Source organism: Lontra canadensis, unplaced genomic scaffold (assembly GCF_010015895.1).
Source record: "Lontra canadensis isolate GAN:19392208 unplaced genomic scaffold, GSC_riverotter_1.0 scaffold11, whole genome shotgun sequence".
NCBI lineage: Eukaryota > Metazoa > Chordata > Mammalia > Carnivora > Mustelidae > Lontra > Lontra canadensis.
In genome coordinates, this window is record NW_022631005.1 from 25,390,755 (window position 1) to 25,410,685 (window position 19,931).

Consider the following 19,931-nt stretch of genomic DNA (forward strand, 5'->3'; position numbering starts at 1 on the left):
AGGACCAGGGACCTTTACAGGCTCATGAAGCTGCTCAGATCATTATGTTCTCCTCCTCTGGGAAAAAAAAAAGAAAGTAAAGAAATAAGAGTTGGAGGATGGGAGGGAGGTGGGCAGTTGAGGGGGTAAGAAGGCGGGGGTATTAAAAGGATAAAAAACAACAACAAAAACCAAGACCCAACAATAATCTTTCTGTAACTCACCAGGAGACATGACTGGAAAAACACTTGCTTAACTAAACAGAAGGTTTCTTCATTGAACCAAAGGAACAACAGGCCCTTTCAGGGATGCTGGGGGTTGGGGGGGCGGTGCGGAACAGAAAGGTCACTTGGCGGTTTGATTACAGTTCAAATGAAGCTGCTTTAAAATGATGGTAGGTCAGTAAACACAGGTTTTCATAATGGGGTTTTCACTGGGGGAAACCAACAACTTTGTTTTTATCTCCCCCCTCAGTGGAGGGGAGAGGGTGCTGAGTGGCTTTCCTCCTCAGCAAGCACACCACGCGCGCTCCCCACGGCAGACAATAGATGGCAGCAAAAACACACTCTCCAAGTCCTCGTGCAGACCCAAAGAGCTCCCAACCCCTGGGACAAAGGGGCCTTGCTGCAGCTCACTGGCAATGATTCCTGGGTCCGAAACAGCATCTCAGGGAAATGCCTCAGTGCAGCTCCTCCCCTCGGGACCTTTCACAGTGCTGGAGGGCTGGAAGCTCTCAATGGCGGGATCCAAGTCTGGGCTTGGGGAGGTGTGAGCTCTCCCTACCGCACCGAGGAGCCAAGGCTGAGATCATTCAGCGAAGGCACATCTATCACCAAAGGATAATGGGGCCCCACGGCACCGTTCCCTTCTGCCATCACGCTGAGGAACACCCACGCAGCCAGGCCCCGAGAGTGAAGGCTATTGGTGAACTGGATACACAGCAGGCCTGGGCCCCCTCCCCATCGACTCCGTCTTTGCAGCTGCCTAAATGGAACAGTTACTTAGAAGGGTTCCACGTGGAAAGACCTGAGTCCCAGCTGCTGGGATCCCTGGGCACCACGGAGAGATGCGGGAAGTTTGGGCTGGGCACTCAGTTTCGGGACTGAACACTGAGCATGGCCCAAGCTGGACATATTGTAGCTCTCACAGGGATTTTTCTGGGATAAGAAACCAAAATTCCTGGTTTTCTGGGTAGACTCCCTGTCCTATGACTGTATATTCTTTTGCACAGAACAGCACGCCTAACCTTTGTTTGTTTCAGAGGAATAACCTTTCATTTCCTGTAAACTTTGAGATGACCAAATATACTGCCAGCTTCCCACTGCCAGCTGGGGGCACTGTCCCTCGGGCAGAACCACTGGAGACGTGGGTGAGGAATACCACAGTGGCAGGAGCCTGGGAGATGGAGAATATAAGGGCCATTTCCACCACCATTTGGAGGTCCTATTTCTGGATCTTACTGTTATTATTTAAAAGTTTTATTTACTTATTGATTTGAGAGAGAGATGGGGGAGAGGGAGGGAGAGAGAGATTGAGAATGCATAGGAGGAGGGGAGAGGGAGGGGGGAGAGAGAATTTCAAACAGACTTCCCGCCTGGGGCTCAATCCCAGGACCCTGACCTCATGACCTGAGAGGAAATCAAGAGCTGGACTCTTAACTGAAGGAGCCACCCAGGTGCCCCTGGATCTTATTCTTCTCAAGTAGCTGAAAGGAGTGAGATTATCAGAGAGAATGTAAGTATATAGGGTGTGGCCCCAGCATGTAGCTCAGGTGTGGGGGTGGGGGAGGATGCCTGACATCCCCAGAGGAAATGGAAGGCAAGAGTGGGAAGGACTTGTGCCAACACAACACAGCTTTATTAAATATGAAGAATCCAGGGTTGCTATCCTTCAGGCTTTTGAGCTCTGTGATCTGCCCTCCCTCTCAGATTTTGGGGAGGATATGCAGGCTCTCCAGGGGAAAGATGACCTCTCTCAGGTTGCAGGAGAGCACAGGGCTTCCAGATCCTTTTGACTCTGAGAAGAAAGGTGCCGGAAGATGCAGATGGGGGGCTCTAAGGGTTTCACCAGAGACCTGGAGCCCACAATGTGTCCCGACCTCTGAAAATCAGGGCCTGCCATCAAGTGCTGATACCTTCATCAACCTTAAATTGCCAAGAACTTTGGAGGATATGCAGGATGTACAATGATTATCTATTTAAATAGAAAATACTGGAAAAAATTTAATTAGCTCCTTCAGACCAACCAATCTGAACCCATTAATTAAAAGGATTTGAGGCTGTTGCTTAATGGACTTGAATGTGACCTAGGTTTAATTATATCTGAATAACAATTTGCACCATCTCGGCTGCCCCGCTGGCATTGAAACATCTCAGTACCCAGAAAATAAACATTTTGGGCTAACTCTCCAAAGCCTCACAATCGAAGGATGAAGCTAAAGCAAATACCATACAATTTCTTGGCAATGCGTTTCCTTGTCACGCTAATGAGTATTGCAGGAAATGCACAACTCAGAAACACCAAAAAAACGGTTCTTTGTCACTTCTGTCGATAAGCAATTTTTTCTTCCTTCCTGTGTACTCATTACCTGTGACATTATAATGGAGCAGACGTATTAAGGTCAAATAGCACACTTGAAGTTTGAATCATAAAAAGGGCAGGCAGAGAGAGCTCCTCACCAGCAAAGGGGAGACTGTCAACTGCTGAGTGCCGTGGTCTTGGCATACACCGGTGCATTAACTACACTAAATTACCTCCCCTCCTAGACCCCAGCTTCCCCAACACTGTGCTACTTACAGATGTCCTCAGCATGGGGGCATCACAAGAATGCATTCAAGCAGAGGCTTCACTTTTTAAGAGGAAACTGGGCCCATTTTATTTATACCTCATTTGGCCTTCAGAAGCCCCGAATAGAATGAGGATATTCCAGATGACGGAACATTGTCATGAATGCAATTCCTCCCCATCAGGAAGCATTTCTAAACCCAGGATTACATGTTCTACAATTAAATTTCTGAACTAATATGAAGCAAGAGAAAACAGATGAAGCACCACAGATTTTATTCACGGCACAGGATTGGGACGTTCCTATATGTCCACCAACAGCTCAGTAAAACCACTTGGAGTCTTACCCTGTGTGAAAGGGAAAAACAGAACTGTTCTAAACACCTAACTGGAGCAGGTAACAAGGAATCCTTTCAACATGGATAAAAGTGGTTCTTAGGAAGATACCACATGAATCTGGCCAGTTTCCAGTCACTCTTGATGGGGAATGTCAAGATGATCCAAAATAAAAGACACACACTCGACATAAGCTTTTCTGACTCACGTGAACTGGCTAAAATTGGTGGAGTGGCTCAGGAAGGAGTTTGAGCAATGAATCAATCTTAGCTTATCCAATAAATTGAATACTGGTATAAAGTGATCAGGGCAATGTGGTAACTGACAGCAGAGGGTCTAAACTTAGGCTGACCAAAGTTCAAATCTGGAAGGCCTCACTTCCTAGTTCTAGAACTGTGGGAAACTGTTAGTGGAGGTCCATTCATAATGTATTCTCTCCAGCTATGGGACCTTAGTCAAGGTAACACAAGCTCTCTAAACTGTCTTGCCATGTGTAAAATTGTGCTTTATTTCATGGGGCTGCTGTGAGAATTAAATGAGATATTTCATGGAAACTATGTATTCTAAGGTTTGGCACTGAAGTAAATGTTCACTGAGCAAGAGTCAGAATCCAGATCCAACTTCATGCGGCTGCACACACATATGACCTTGTATTGTTTAGCTAGAGCTTAGGTGTGCATGAGTTGTGGTTGTGGGCTTTACAAGATGTTTGGCACCTGCATGTGTATTTAAGAGTTTGCACTATTTCATAAAGTACCTGGAGTAAAAAAAAAAAAAAAAGGGTGAGGAACATCCATCAGAAGAGTGAGAAGACATGGTTTATGGTGGCTGCCTTGTGGAAAAGCCAGTCCCAGGAGCCACGTACTATTACTAAGCCTTGTTTCTTCTTCATACAATGATTGGGAATCCCCCTATTTTTGGTAATGTAACTTTAAAAAGAATTTTCATAGCTTTAAACAGAATCCATATGGTAGGCGAATATGGAGGAAATATATTCTTCTGAGAGGTGATGCTTTCATATAGCCTAAAAAGTCTCTATCTGGACACGTGTCTGCCCTTCTGCATTCAATGCTTGAAGGAAAAGAATAGTGGCCCAAATCTCTCCCATTCAGGTTTGGCTAAATACCCTCTCATGGGTTGCCAAAGTTCCTAACCTAAGCTACAAGATTTTCTTGTAAAGAGCTAGAAGGTTTAAAGGAGACAAGACAATGATACAAACCAAGTATGTTTAAGTGCCTGAAGGTTGTCAGAATCGGCAGCTATGTCAAAGGTTATTTCTTAGCGATCAGCTCACTGGGTAGGCTCCCAGACTATCCTTGTTACCCAAGTGGTCTTTCAGAAATAAAAACACAACACCAACAACTATACCAAGACCAGAAATTCACCCACTTTGGTCATTTGGAAACACCAGTTCAAAATCCCATGCACTGCAATTTGTATTATAAATGCATTAACTTGGAGATGGGGGGTGGCTAAGAGAAATATTTGGATAAGTTTCTGACTGTAGATACAGACCATCTTTAGCTGCCCGGCACGAACTGTTTACTATTATGGTGTGAGGCAGCCCAACAGGCCAATTCACCATTGCACTGAGGATGGGCTCCCACAGTACCAAAGACAGAGGGCCCTTGTAACAAGAGATAACTCATGGAGGGGGCACAGAGAAGGGTTAGGGAAAACAGCCAGGAGTACTGTAATAAATCCCTGTGATCATGCATGCTACCATAACACAAATGCACCACGTTGAAATAATTGGCTCCTGTCCTCCAGAGCAACCTTCTGCTCTTATTTAAGGGATATTCAGAATTCACAGGGCAACATTTTGCACAACTAAACGATTGACCCTGCTTACAGCATCGTAGAAGTTTGACATTGGTATCCCTCCTTTTTATGATTACTACTTCTACCTGTGTTCTTTTCACACTGTGATAGGTCCCCAGTTTAACTGTTGGCCTCCTCTACCACATCTGTGGAACACTGGTGGGCAGCACTGCCTTTGTCATTCCTGTAGCAAAACTGCCTGGAGTAAGGCCTGGAATGTATTCAGTAGTGAATACACATTTGTCAGAAAAATGAGCCAAAGAAGAAATACTAATAGATGAGATCTTTCCAGCAAGCAAGCGACTCTGTGAGGATGAGATGCTGAGCGTTTTTGTGTGTATTTGAGTGTGCGGATGTGCTTTTGTTCTTGAAGTCAGAGAAGTTACTGTAGCACCTCTCCATATACTCTGTGTTCTACACACGTATGTGGGAAGGGAAGAGGGAGAGAGGAGTACATATTGACCCCAATTTTTTTTTTCCCATCTGGCTGGAATGGGAGTAACTTTAGGTATTGGCTACGAGTATGAAGCCTCCTTGACTATCCGAGGGCGCACATTCCCATGCCTGAAAAGGAAGATGGAAGGTGGATTGCTCCATCAGTACGCAAGCGCCTGGGCTCCCTCCCACAGATGGCACTTGTGTGATGCGTGGGCAATACGGTGGAGAGGCGGGCACGGGCTGTCAGAAGGATGGTGTTGCTTGCTATGGAAATCTTGGCGATTTGGGTGCGTGATTCATGAGCAAAGCAAGAAATCAGTCTTACAGGCATGGTCCCAAGATCCCAGATGGCTAATGGATTTCATCCTGACTCTTTCCTTCATTCTTTACATAATTATCTGAAGGCCTTCTACAAGCCAGGCACTGTTCTAGGCATTGAAAATGTACCTGTAAACAGAATAGGCAAAGCCTCTCTCCCATCATGGAGCTGCATGAGTCTAGTTCCATGGCCGGTGGCCACCTCAAGCCATAGATTTTTGAGAGATTGCTCATCTGCATCCAAGCTCATGGGAAAAGTCATAGTTGATGGGGAATCAGACATGGGGTTGGGATGGAACAGGGACAATCTATACTGTATATTCAACCCTGCCCAGGCTGCCAGGTGAGTCCCACAGCTGAGCTGATGAGCTGCCATGGTAGGGCAGCAGAGCTGTCATGACCCCCGGCCCCTGCCTCCAGAGTGCTGGAGAGTGATAGGTCAGAGGCTGGGGCAGTGAAAGGTACAGCAACAGCATGAACAGCAGCAGCTTTCCCCCCTTGTTTTCCACAGCCAGAACTTGCTCTCAACTTTTACTGTAGAAAGGGAGGTACCTGTTCTGCCTCACCCTGAATGCTCGTCCTATCTAGTGTAGGATGGGAATGCCCCTTCTCTAAGGAGCTTCCTGTGTTAAGACTGGCAGGGCTGTGGGGGGTGGGGAGCTGGGCAGGAAGAGGTTAAAATTAGGAAGGAGAAGAAAGAAATGACATTAAAAGAGAGGAGGACTTAACTTCCAAATAAAAACAGGCCACTCAGTTCAGGTTTCAGCTGTACTCCTGGAGTCGGTTAGACTGAGAGCCTTGTCCATGGTCCTCCGGTAAATAATTAATTCATACAAATGTATATGCTTATTAGAAGAGTCTTTCAGATTCAACAACTTCCTGGCTCTTTTAGCCCCAATTTTTGTGTCACACTGAATTCCTCCATCTTCGGAGGCTCCCTGTGGCTGGAGTCAGCTAACGACACGTGGGCCCTTAGGGCATGCCGGGGCGAAATGCTGCTGAGCACAGGGTTTCCTGGGCCTGGGTGCAGGGCTTCCAAGACAGCTCGTAAAGAAAACTAATGAGTGAGGAGCTGATCGCGCATCAATCAGTTCCACCTGTCTCCCAACCTGAAGGAGCACCAGACTCGCTTCCCTCTCCGGTGAGTCTGGGTGTGCCGATCCCATTCATTCTACCGACATCTGCTTCCCTGTATCTCCAGTTCTCCACTTTCAACGTGGATTGGAATAAATCGCTTTTAAATTGCTCCGAGAGGCAGAGGAAGGAGTCAGAGGCAGAAAGGGTTATAAACGCAAAGCCTGACTGGTCTTTAGTGTCATTATTTCAAAGCCCAAGCTCCATTCATTTGAGTGCCTGCTGCTGTGTTCTAGGTATGAGGGGAGATTCTGCAATACATGGCCTCATTTTCATCGTATTTGCCGACTGTTTTAGCCATAATTCCACTCGGAGTGCTTTAATACATTCCAGGCAGATGAAGAGGCAATACGAAATGGGATCAGTGATAGCCTGTGAGGGCACCAGTTTCTCAAGGATAAATACATGCCCCTCACACTCAAAATTCAGGCCACCATCCCCCGCTGTCAGGCAGCCTCCCACTCACGGCTCGGACATTACGGGTCTCTTCTCTTTCCCTCCCTGGGACGCCAGGGGCCTCAGCTTCAGCCTATTTCCTGCCCTCTGACAGGGTAAGTGGATGGTAGGGGAAGTAAGGGTTCTTTTAAAATTTCCAAGGCTGAGTAAGACATTCAGGAGGCTGGGTTAATAGGACTGCGCGAGACAGTAATGACACGCTGTTGAAAACCAGCGCTGCCAAATGTAATTTTAAAGGAGTCTGAGCTTTTCCCACCATCTGATGTGGGGAAAAGTAAAATGAGGCAAATGGCAAAAAATAGCACTGCCACTAAAGGGCCCGGACATTCTAGCGATTCTAAAATGTCACCCTGAGACAGAAAAATAATGGGAAGCCAAGAGTACAAACTGGGGAGCACACTTCCCTTCTGGGTTGCTGTGAACAGCCATTGGATTACAGATGACCTTGCAAAGGAAAAGAGATCTTACGTACCACAAACCAGATCTTTGGCTAAGGAGATAATAATTTACCCAACTATTTTATTCATGGTAACACCAAATGACTTGGAGGTAGAAATGATCAAATGCATTCACACATGGAGAAACTGAGGCAGAAAGGAGGTACATATTCTATTGGCTGGTGAGTGTCCATTAAGCATTCTCCAGTCTGGGCGTTTATTCATGAGGATAGTGCCTTTAAGGGCCCAGCAGAGCTTTAATTTGCAAAAAAAAAGATCAGTCAATCAGTCAGTCATGAGTTAGGGTTGCCTCCCAGGCAAAGTGAGTGACTGTGGGCCAGCTGAACACTCTAGCCTACTTTCTCCTGGTGACCATGATGTTAACAACAACAGCACCTTCCTCACCCACCTCTCTGGGCTGTTGTGAGAATCAATCAGGGCAGCAGGTGTGAATACACTTTCCCAAATCCCAGTGTCACACAATAATGAGAAATCTCTCGTAAGCCACAGAGCTTCTCCCCCACTCAGCCTTCCCCCGACCTTCCCATGGAAAACCCCACCAGGCAGGGCCCAGAACTGAGTCACTGTCGATAACAAGCTGCCCTGTCCCTTACTTAAGGAAGGGATCACACTTGCTTTCTTCACTCTAATATCCCTTGCACCACGTCTGGCTCTTCAAAGCCAAACTCCAGTCTGTTTGCAAGTCCCCTAACGTCATTTGGTACTTTCATGGCAGAATTGCAGGCACTGGGTCAAGGGGATGCAGTCATCATGCGACTCAAACAGTTCTCCATCAGTGGCTCCCCCACCTAGCTACCCCATGGGGTCTGCAGTGTGTCTATGTCTGTGAAAATCAGCCCTTCAGCCCCTTACCAGAGGTTTCCTCCCACTCTTTCCCAGCAACAGAGCAGCTGGGGGGCTTTGTGGCTCCCTCCTGAATGTGTCTGCTCTGCCTCCACCATGTGACCCTCCCTCATCTCTCCTGACGCCAGGCATGCCCTGCCCACTGTCCACCTCCAAATCTTTCACGGTGCCTTCCCTGCACCTTGAGCCCAAAGAGACCCTCCCCTTGTCTGAACTTCTTCAGTGTCCACTACAAGCTTTCTGAATGAGGAGGTGTGAGGAAAAGCCAGTTTGGGGCCAATTCCTTGAATAGAGCTACTGGGGAGGTGGGGGAGCCAAGCACCCCACGCAAACTTACGTAAAAGCCGCTGCTTGATCATGAGGTCTGACCTTCGAGACAGGGCCTTACTTTTTCTGCTTGCCACCGGATCCCCAGAGCCTTGCTTGACACAGCGTGGGTCCTTGGTAAGTAAGTTGTAAACCGTGGCAACGTCCTTCCACAATTAATTTTACAGCCACGGCTGATCTAGAAAACCACTGCCCGGAAATGACCTAACGAGCTTCTATAGCATTGAAAAGGCAGCATGAGAGATTCTTATCCCATTTGCAACACCAGTGGAAACAAACTGTAAACAACATCAGTGACGGGTTCTTACACAATCCCTGAAAACCTACCTTGGTTTCTCGAAGCAGAAATTGCAGGTCTCGTCCACTGAGGATACCATGGTTTTTCACGTAACTGGGAATATTCTTTGTGCTGGAGCCGTACACAGTCGCGTGCACTTCCATGTAGGTGTGAATAATGTCCAGATAGATTTTCTTATTCTAAAGAGGGGACACAAAAGAAAGGCATTTTTTTTCCTTTTCATTCTTGTAACAACCTGCCTCATAGCTGGAGGCCACAGAGACAGAGTTCTTAATATAGAGATTGCAGGAATGTGGCAGTCCAACCCGTAATAGTTCTTTCAAAAGTAATCTGACTGGATTTGGAGGGCAAACACAGTCATCCCGCTGCTGTACAATTCTGCAAGAAGGAACTTTTATGTAGCAATGTATTACTGAATACCAACTATAGCTCAAGGCCAATTGTTTTAAAGTATTATTCTCGCTTTGTAAATTACCAGGGACCCAACACTTTGCATTTGGCTCCTCAGCTTATGGGGGAGGAAGTTTGGGGAAGGAAAACCCAGAGAAGGCAGTCAGTTGGCCTAGAATATTTATCTGGAGAAGCTAAGCTGTCCCCGAGGAACGCAAACATCCCCAGCTCTTGCCAGTATTTCTAGTGATGATTAACGCATGTTGTCAGAACTGGATCCCACCTACTTGGGATGAGGGGGAGACGAGAGTTTCCCACAATGCACACTGATTGACTTGGCAGCTGGCGAGATAATGAGCATATCCAGGTAGACAAAAATGGAAAAAAGATTAAACGTATACCTTGATGAACCCTGAACCATTCAAAAGTAGTTTTATTTTTATTAGAAGCAAAACAAAATCCCTTTTCTGTACTGAATTTCAAGGCACATTTTCTAAATCAAAACCACCTGTGAAGCGGAAGCGACTCACTTTCGCTTCCTCTTCACGTTTCTGTGTGACTAAGTAGCACAAGCTGGATTTTGTAGGTTGCTTTTTCTTTTCTTTTCTTTTTTTTTTTTTAACTTGAAAGATTCAAGTTCTGTAATGTTTTCCAGTTGTATAAAAATGGGACGAGTTTTTTTCTCATTCTAAGCCCGTTTTCACACACTCCAGGAAAATGTATTAGTAGCCAACTCTATGAGTAAAGACCACAAGGGATGCAGGGGTGTGGCACCAGCAGCCATGGAGCTCAGGGAAGGGGGGAGGGTTGCAGCATGTCCCAGCGTCCTCACAGTGTTCTGAGCCGGACTCAGGACATGCCCTCTGCCACGAACTGCCCTGGTGGAGAATATTACAACGGGCTCTCCATTTTGTGGGATGCATGTTTCAAATCACGTATCAAAAGTCTTCGTGGCTGGAGAAACAGCCTCGTTCCAGTTCTCCATCCTATGCACTAAGATGATTTTGTTCAGAAGCAGCCACATCCACGCCTGCACTCTAATGTATGCATGAAATGAACACTTGGCCTGAAAGTTTAATTTCATGCCATGTTTGGTATGGCTCAAAGATGCTAAATTCATCACTCAGAGATGTATACCCTTGAATTAATGCAGAGGTGACTAGAAAACAGTTTCTAAACCCTGACTTCCCATTCACAGCTTTAGTCAGATTCAGTATCACCTCCTTGATATACATTAATTTGAGGGGTTCTCAGATATGGGTCTTGTGCTGCATGGACCTGGTAACTCCTGTCCCCACAAATACCCTTCTCGGGGACTCCAACCCCGCCCACAGCCCCTGGTGGGGAGGGAGGGGATTCTGTAACCCTGGCCCCCTGCCACTGCTGACCAGCCCAGGCTGTGTCTGACCTGAGGAGGACCCACCTCTAGGCTGGCCAGGAGCCTAGGACAGGGTGGCCATGCTGCAGAGGGTGAGCTGAACCCATCAGACCTTCTGTCAGGAGCTCAGAAGCCAGTACACAGAGAGACTCCTGCCAGATGGCTGTGGGCTATAGAGCAGAAAGGTCACTTGGTGTTGGGAGTCTGGGTGATTATGAGCCAGATACAAGTTCTGAAGAAGGCAGCTGCCAGTTCTGGGGGGTGGAGATGGAAACAGAGCCAGGTGAGAGTTGAAAGGAGTAAAGGGGAAGACTGAGACAGACAGCTGATAATCAGAGGGACCCAGATAGTGACTGAGACCAAGTGACAGAGAGACAGTGCATTCGAGAGAGAAAAGGAGGAGGAAAGAAGATGGTGGGAGCCAGTGAGGAAAGCAAGCAGAGTCTTGGAGGAGAGAAAACCTGGTCCTCGAGCTGCTTCTGGGTCCCACTCCATCCATAGCTGTTCCCTATCCTCAATTTCCCAGATCTTCCTGGATTCTTCCAACTATAATAAAGGGCAATCCTATCATCCAAAAGGAGACTTGTCGGGATGTCTAGTTGGGCTTTGATCAGGGACCAGGCAGGCATCTCTCCTTTAAGCAAAAAGAGACGCTTCCCTATGAAAAGCCAGTTGCTAACTAGTGAAGATGGACCAAAGGACCCTGAACTGGTTCTGCAGTGAGGGACAAAGAACAGTGAATGGCCCACCTGGTTCCTGTCCCGGAGGATACTCACCTCAGACAGACCTAAGATTACGATTCCCAGACCCAGTGCCTGGGGAATGAACAATATACAGGATACAACACAGGTATTGCCATCAACTCCAGGAAAGGTGGGCACTCCTTGAAACACAGCAAGGGGGGCAGGCTCAAGCAAATTAAAAGCAGCATACGCAGGGGCTAATAATAAAATCTGTGCATTTATTAGCATGAAGGCCTGGTCAAGTCTGAAAGGGGAAATTACCTTCAGAGAGAATTTATGTAATTTCAGGAACAAGAAAATCAAACAGGGTAACAGAGGAAAACAAACGTTTCCAGTGTAACTCTAACCTTTAAAGCCAACCTGACAACCGGGTGATTCAGCCCAGGCTTCTTGTTGCCACCTGTGCCGAGTGCTGCAGAGATCTGGTGAGGGCGACTCACATCACAGATCCCAGGGCAAGGGGCACTGGAGTCCCCCACACCGAGCTGTCTCCCTGCCTGAAGGTAATGCTCACTGGATGCTATGGGAATCCAAAGTGCCAACTCTACCTTAGTACCACTGCCTGATTTTCAAGTTCACATGTCCAACGGCCTCCTGAACCTGTCTACCTTGCTGGGCTGCAGGTACTTCCAACTCAACAGGTCAAAAAGGGGATCCGTCACCTTACATTCCCAGACTAGCCTCACCTTACGTGCTCCTCATCTCAGTGATTGGCATTAATCTGCTCCAGATTCACTAGGTTCCTGCACCAGAATCACCCTTGTCATTCCCCCCATCAAAGTGGGCACAAAGCCCTATTGATTCTGCCTCCATAGTATCAAATAGGCCTCGATCCCCACCCACTTTGACGGTGCCGGGATTAATACAACCGGCATCTTAACACATCTCCCTGGGGCTCAAAAAGGTGATGCACCTTGACCAAGATTTCAGCAAGTGAGCAGCAGCTTTGGGACTGACCACAGAACAGTCTGTAGGGCTCAACATCACTTTTGAACTGTGCAAAGCAATACTATGTATATGGACAATGTTTTTTATATGGATATTTGTGGTTAAGTACAAAAATATGCACGGGGATGACAGACTCCACCTTCTGGGTACAGATTACTGAGGTGGCAGGGAGGACTTGGGGAGGTGCACGAGCTTTAATGGTATTTGTAATATATAATTTCCCTGTTAAAAATCACAAAATAGTAACATCTACATATTTGGGTGATGGGTATTTGATATATTAATTAAAACAGAAAAGTTTAAAATGCATGCAATCAAGAACGAAGAGAAACCAGACTGTAGGACTTCAAAGCTGGCACCATTGGCACTTCACTGGAAGGCTCAGGTCCTGCCACGAAGAGAGGCTCAAGGGAACCCCTCCTCTCTTTGATGTACGTTGCTACCTTTGTGTTTAAGAAATAGGGTGCTGATGTTTCTTAAAGCAAGTGCGGCCCTGCCTTTCCTTTCCCAACCCTTGGGTGGGACCAAAGTGGGGAGGGAGATGTACAGGGACGAGGACATTTTCCAGCATCTCCCTCCCTTCCTTTATTTTAGATATTTGGGCCCAGGGTGAAGGTGTTACCATGAACTGAGTGTCCTGGATCTTGGTGATCCAAGAACTGGATTCAGATCACTCCCTAGAAAGCTTTCCCTCTTCGACCTAAGAGACCAAGGTCAAAGCACTTTACCCACTTCCCAAACCCTATCACCTACAAGTTAATGAGATGCAGTCAGAAGCGTCTTGCACTGACTGTCAAACCCAGGCAGGTGGCCACCGCCCCTTTCTGGGGGCTGAGAGAAATGCCTCCAGTCTCAGCTGAGCAACTGGGGAGCCCCAGAACGCGTCAACAGCCTCTAGTTCAATTTCAGTTCCCATTAAAAACAACCAAGCAAAATGATTAAAATTCAAATCTACCTAAACTCATTTGGAGGGGGGGGGGGGGGAGGGGAGATGCAAAGCAAAGGAGACAACATCCTGGAGCAAAGGAGGAATGTTTTCCACAGGTCTGTCGATGCTTGCGATTGTAGCTGGAGGCAGGTGCATTTTCAGAACTGGTCATAAGCTATTCAGAGCTTGAAGACAGAGCTTTAGGAAAACAGTTCAATTTAAAGCAATACTAGCGTGATTCTATAGCAGGGGGAGAGGCAGAAAGCACAAACGGAGAACCACAAGCCCTTTCCTTTCCCAGCTGGTGAATTAGGGGGAGAGGAATGCTCTTTGGCCAATGTCAGCATCGTGAAATATTGGTTGCACTGGGTATTACACACTCTTCTCATCAGCAGTATCCCTGCTCCCTGCTGCAGACACGTACATCCTTTCTCCCAGACCCTACTCCCTTTGTAGGTGCCTTGTCACCTGTCATTGTTTAAAAAAAAGAACTCCACAGCTCTGCCCAGAGTCTGTTGGTCCAGGGAAAGCACCGGATGAGTGCTGAGTCTGTGGGCATCTTTCCAAGGAAGAGCTGATGGGTGTGGGAGAGCCAATCCCTCCCCAGAGTTCAAAGTCACGCTGAGCCATCCAGCATGGGTCCCATCACATGGAGGTCAAGCTCCAGGCAGAGAAAAATGAAGTCCTTGCTTGGACAAGGCCAAAGGCGAGACAGTATGTGTTCCGGCAGGGTCTCGAACCATGGTTCCAGTTATGTCTCAGGTGGCTCCTGGGCCCTCCCCAGGTACCCAGAGTCAGGCAGTCCCCTGATGTGGCTGCAGCTAGGAAAGCTGGGTTCTTTCCATTTCAGCAGGAAGAATGTCCGGACAAGTACACTGTAACCAGATTTTTATTTTGACCATCAAGGATTTTTTTTTTTTTTAAGATTTTATTCATTTATTTGAGACAGAGCACTAGAGAGAGAGAGAGAGCAAGCATGAGTAGGGGGCAGAGGGAGAGGAAGAAGCAGGCTCTCTACTGAGCAGGGAGCCCAACATGGGATTGGATCCTAGGACCCCGGGATCATGACCTGAGTCGAAGGCAGACGCTTAACTAAATGAGCCGCCCAGGCATCCCGAGCATCACGACCATCAAAGATTCTTAATAATTTTTAATGTAGTAGCCTCCACTTCCTCCCCTACAAATACAGAAACTGGTTTACTCCACGGTTTTATGAATATACGGTTATGAATCATATACTTTAAGAAGCAAGTCCATAGAGGATGCCTTCCCCCAAACCATACCGGAAATGCTTCACTAACATCTGCTGTGACATAACTCCTTGAGATTTTGGGGTTGGACTGGTCCATTCAGCTGAACTGAGATCTTGTGAATCTTTCTCTACCCCTGCCTCCTCCATGCACTGCATCCACCCGTGTGAATTGCTGTCAGTCTCTGAGCTGATTCGTCATCTGAACGGTGACACAAGCTCCTGAAACTTCTCAGACTCCCCTCCCCACCTGGTCCATGCTCACACCACCCAGGCTGCCCTGCACTGTCCGACCGGGAGGAAGCTGCACCGGGAGGTGAGGGGCAGCAGGGGCCCACAACCCTGAAGAGCATCCCAGATGCAGAGAGAGCTGGACCAGGGTTCACAAGAAGCAGGACACAGAAGAGGGAAGGGCAGACAGAACTGCCCTCTTTCTCTGTCTTGCAGACCCCACCAAAGCCCAGTTCCTCCTGGCAAACCTTCTAGGAAGGCCAAGGTGCGGTGTGTGTGTGGCTCCTGGTGGAGGAGGAGCTTGCATGGTCAGCTGGAGGTCATCTCACCTGGTCCTTCTCCTGGCCTCATTTCCTTCTTTCTGCACCCTTATGGCCCTGGGCTTGCAGCAACTTTCCCAATAACCAGCGATACTCAAATCTGCTTCGGGCCTTGCTTTCTATAGGCCCTGGGCTGAGGCCCTCACCTCCTTCAATCCACCATTCTCAGGGCTGGTTTCCAGAACTGAAGATTTTGCTTCCCTGTACAAAAGTCTTCAAAGGCTCCTCATGGCCGTGAGAGACGACCTTGCTAGTGATGCCCACAAGGCCCTTCCCAAAGAGGCTTCTAGAGGCTTTCCAGATTCATCTCCTACATCCCCGCTCCTACGGGGTGTCAGGCCTACCTACGTGTCCCCCTCCCCTTGGCCCAAATGCCCCGCCCCCCCTTTCCTCTCCTGGGCTCCTCCCCCTTCATTCCCTGCAAGCTGGCAATCCCTGGGTCCACCCTGTGTGAGGTGAGTGGCCATGTCCTCGTCCTCGGTGCCGTCAGTATTGCCAAATTAATCACACAAGGAGGCCACTGGACGGAGGGGGCTCTAATGCCGTGGTGGCCTACACAGAGCCAAGCCAGACGGTACCTTGAGGTTATGAAATCTAAATGCTGGAGAGACAACCAGTCACAAACAGCCCACGGGGCAGTAAGCCGAGGCCAGCGCATTCACTTCCTTTCTTCGCTTTCATACCTCCTCAGAGAGTCTTGGCGCCCCATCCCCCCCTGTCAGGAGAGTGCTTCTCCTTCCGGTTTGGCACGCTGCCTCCTTCCAACTGATTTTGTTCAAATAAATTCTTAAGCTTTTTAATACACCTCAGTTTATCTCTGAACTTCCTGTTTGGCCTCTTTGGGCTGCACTGTCCTTGCCTGCCCACCCAGCGGGGTGGGGGGCCACTGAAGGGCAGGACCCGGAGGCTCCGGGCCTAGGGAAGAGCTCAGGAAATGCGCTGGGTGAGCACACAGGGAGCAGGAAGCACAGCACACTAATGGGCTCACGGAGGAGACAGATCTCAGGCTCCCTCACACGCGACTCCCTACCCAGCGCTGCCCATCTTCCCACCCTGCCTCAGGAGCCAGGTCCTTCCTCCACAAAACCTTCTCCCAGCAAATGAGCTTGAAGTCCGTGACTTTACCTCAGGGTGTATTTGAATGAAAATAAAAACGAGAGTTGCAGACCTTACAAGATGGATTTCATAGTTGAGTATCTTTCTTATAACCTAGGTCTCTCAGGAGTAGTGAAGTAGAAGGACAGGAAAGAAGGAGACATTTGAGAAAAAAAACAAAAACACCAAGACCCCCCCGCCCCAAAACCCTACCTCATCAGTCTGTTCCTGAAGTCTAAAATTCAACCAGGATGAAAAATTCTTTTATTCCAAGATTAGAAGTTCTAAAATGCAAATCTCTGAATTTCAGCAGTAAAGCAGAAAGAATTTACATTACAGAATAATTAGACCTTAAGGTCCCTGGCTCATTTACTGCTAGTAACCACCCAAGGTTAAGGTGTGTGTTGGGGGTGTGTGTGGGTCAGGGTCCTTACTGTGTCTCACCCAGGCCTCCTAGGGCTCTGGAAGACTCTGTGAAGTTAAGATTCTCCAAGCCTGCACCCTGACCCTTCCTCCCTAAATCCCGACCTTTCAAGGAGAAAGGGGGATGTTCAGTAATTACAGTGGGAATAAGAAGGGGAACCTTGTGCTCTTGTATCCAGCCTGGCCTGTGGCCCCACTATGTGCCCATGGCCAACAAAAAAGGAATCTGTCCCCTTTTGCTGTCCCAGGCTTCACACTTATTCTTGATTAGACCTTAGCTGGTATAAATTACAACTCTTCTAGCCACACTTAAGTATGATACGAGTGGTTCTAGAACCTACCGACCGCTGAGTTTTGGGCAGAGGGCAAAAAGAATGGATGTGGAATGAGTGAAAGGGCAGAATATTTACCAGTACTTGACTTATTCTCTACTGTCCAGTTAGGTGGCTGAAATTTCTAAGATTTTCACAGAAGAAATTCAGAAGATTTTTGAGGCTTGATGGCTAATGTGGAAATAGCAAGCAGCTCTGTTACTGCTGGTAGATCTATAAATATTGGATAATATCACTTCCCAATTATATCAGACACCTTCTATGTGTGCTGAGCTCAAACTGGGAATAAAATGTACATAAAAGCTACTTAAATAGGGGCGCCTGGGTGGCTCAGTGGGTTAAAGCCTCTGCCTTCGGCTCAGGTTGTGATCTTGGGGCCCTGAGATCGAGCCCCGCATCGGGCTCTCTGCTCGCAGGCGCCTGCTTCCCCCTCTCTCTCCCTGCCTGCCTCTCTGCCCACTTCTGGTCTCTGTCAAATAAATAAATAAAGTCTTTAAAAAAAAAAAAAAGCTACTTAAATAAGTGTAACCCTTATTTAAAAATAAATGGTGCTCACCCTCCCCCACCCCGCCCCCCGGCTGCCAGACCATAAAATGGGACAAGCTTGAAAGGAGTTTCAAGATGGCTAGAGTCTTCCTCTTGCTGCCCAACCTGAACCCAAGCCCACCCCACTCCCTGATCTTCCGGTCCAAACCTTAGTTGGTTAGCTAGCATGCTTCCCCATCTTCCCAGCACTTTCAGGTTTCAGGGATTTCTCTGCCTTAGCGATGGAGCCTTCTGCAATTTAACAAATGTCTCTCAAAGGACCCTGGGGATCCACCAGCCAGTTTGTGAAAACAATGCACTCCCCTTTCTACTTTGAGAAGGGCAGGAGGTCTCCAAATTGTAAAGCTGGCTTCTCTCAGGATCCCCTCTCCCTTCAGCGCAAACGCAGTCACTTACGGATCACGGTGCCCCTTACTCTGTTTCCTCCACTTCCAGGAGTGGAGGCCAAAGCCCACCAGCTACACTCCTGTGCTCAGAAAACAGGCCAACAGGTGGAAAATTGGCCCCTGCCACCCCCTCCAGGTGTCACAACGGAAGGAAAAGAAAACCAAGAGGCTTGCCTTGGCAAAACTGAGATTGCAGTTTTTAGAGAACCTGCATGGGGTCAGTGATTTATGGACTGAATGGAGGTGACCTGTGAGCCCCATCCACTCCTGACAGTGGAGGACACGGGATCCTGAGGGGCTTAGGCCAGCGCCCAACAATCAGATGCGGTCTGAAGGCAGAGGAAAAGGGGACACTCGGCAGGACTGTCCTCTGTGTCTCCAGGGAAGGATTTGGAATCACATTCCGAGCAGTGGGCAGTCTAACAGGTGCGAACATAGGGCTTCTCCTGCCAATTAAACTGAGGCCCCAAAGGCCAGCCACAAAACAACAGGTACCAAGTAACTCAAAGTGAGCAGCCAGCCCACATCCCCACAACCCTGAGAGAGGAGGAGGGAGGTCATCCCTGGGGAGCTGTTGGCCCATTTCCCTCTTCTATCTAACCAGGTGACCAAGGCTCTGGAGGACCACTGGGAGAGCTTCACATGCATCCCCAGAACTCCTGGGGCATATAGATTGGCACCAGACCCAAGCTTTAAAATGCCTCATGGTCGGAGCCTCTGGAGCTGGAGGATGCCTTGAAGGAGACATTGCGAATGGGCCAGAGCTCCCAGGGTTTCTTAAAGTAACAGGTGACTGTTTCCCTTGGTGCAGGTGTGGACCACACAGAAAGGTGCCCCACTGGATGCTTCGGGGAAGGGCTCTGTCCAAGGGGCCACAGGGAGGGTGGGAAGCTGGAAACCAGCCCTGAGAGGGAGCCACACCTTCATTTCAGGCTTCTCAGTCAAAACAGCACTTAGAAGAGGAAGGAAAGGAGCTTAACTTGAGATGATGTTCAGAGTTTCCACTATTAAACTAGAATGGGTATTTTAATTACTGCACTTGGACTATTCCTGGAACTGAAAGTAACAGAAGGTTTTTTTTTTTTATTTCCAAGTTTTGTAGGACTTGCCCAAAATTATATCCAAGGGGCAGAAAAGACTAACTGTACAGTTCAAGGGAGAAAAAAGTCGTTCCTTACCTGAATTCAATAGAAGCTCCCTCTTTCAATGTAATGTTTACATATACAAGGTGGTTTTAGGTGGAGCATGGGTAAAAGTTTTGTACTTTTAATAGTTTTAAGTGTATTTACATACGGCTTAGAAAAACTAAGTAACACACCCATGGGATTTCATGCTCATTCATCACTTATGATAAAGCTAAAATAATTATTCTTAAAATGATCTCATTAAAAATACCAAGCAATTAATAGCCCAAATGGGGTATGCATGTAACAGAGGTCTGAATTTGGTGTAGGTGACTTTCGTCTGGAACCCAAGGCTTCAAAGAAGTGTGTGGTGGAAAGCCTCATTTCACTAAGAGGAGAGGAAGGGCCACCACTGGTGGCAAGATCATGGCCAGGGCACTCAGGTCAGTCCCTTTGTCAGTTAGCAGGACAGAGATGCTTCTGAGCAGTAAAAGTGCAGCGTGATGGAAGAGGTGGGTGGATGGGTCACAGACTCAAAGGGAAAAGGTGGTAAACCGCTCTCACTTAATGTTGTCTCACTTTGCCAAAGTCCAGGGATGGAAAGCTTCCTCATAAACCACACTTTTGCCCCATGGCAGCTGTCAGA

General features: G+C 47.8%; 1 protein-coding gene across 2 annotated transcripts in view; it reads right to left on the reverse strand.

The window, feature by feature from the left end:
* The window catches only part of MGAT5 (alpha-1,6-mannosylglycoprotein 6-beta-N-acetylglucosaminyltransferase), a 340,000-nt gene that overhangs the window by 33,724 nt on the left and 286,345 nt on the right, over positions 1-19,931 (reverse strand). For both annotated transcript variants that reach the window (XM_032856183.1, XM_032856182.1), the window contains one exon: positions 9,222-9,371. In XM_032856183.1, the coding sequence (XP_032712074.1) occupies positions 9,222-9,371 (150 nt within the window). The remainder of the gene's footprint in view (positions 1-9,221; positions 9,372-19,931) is intronic.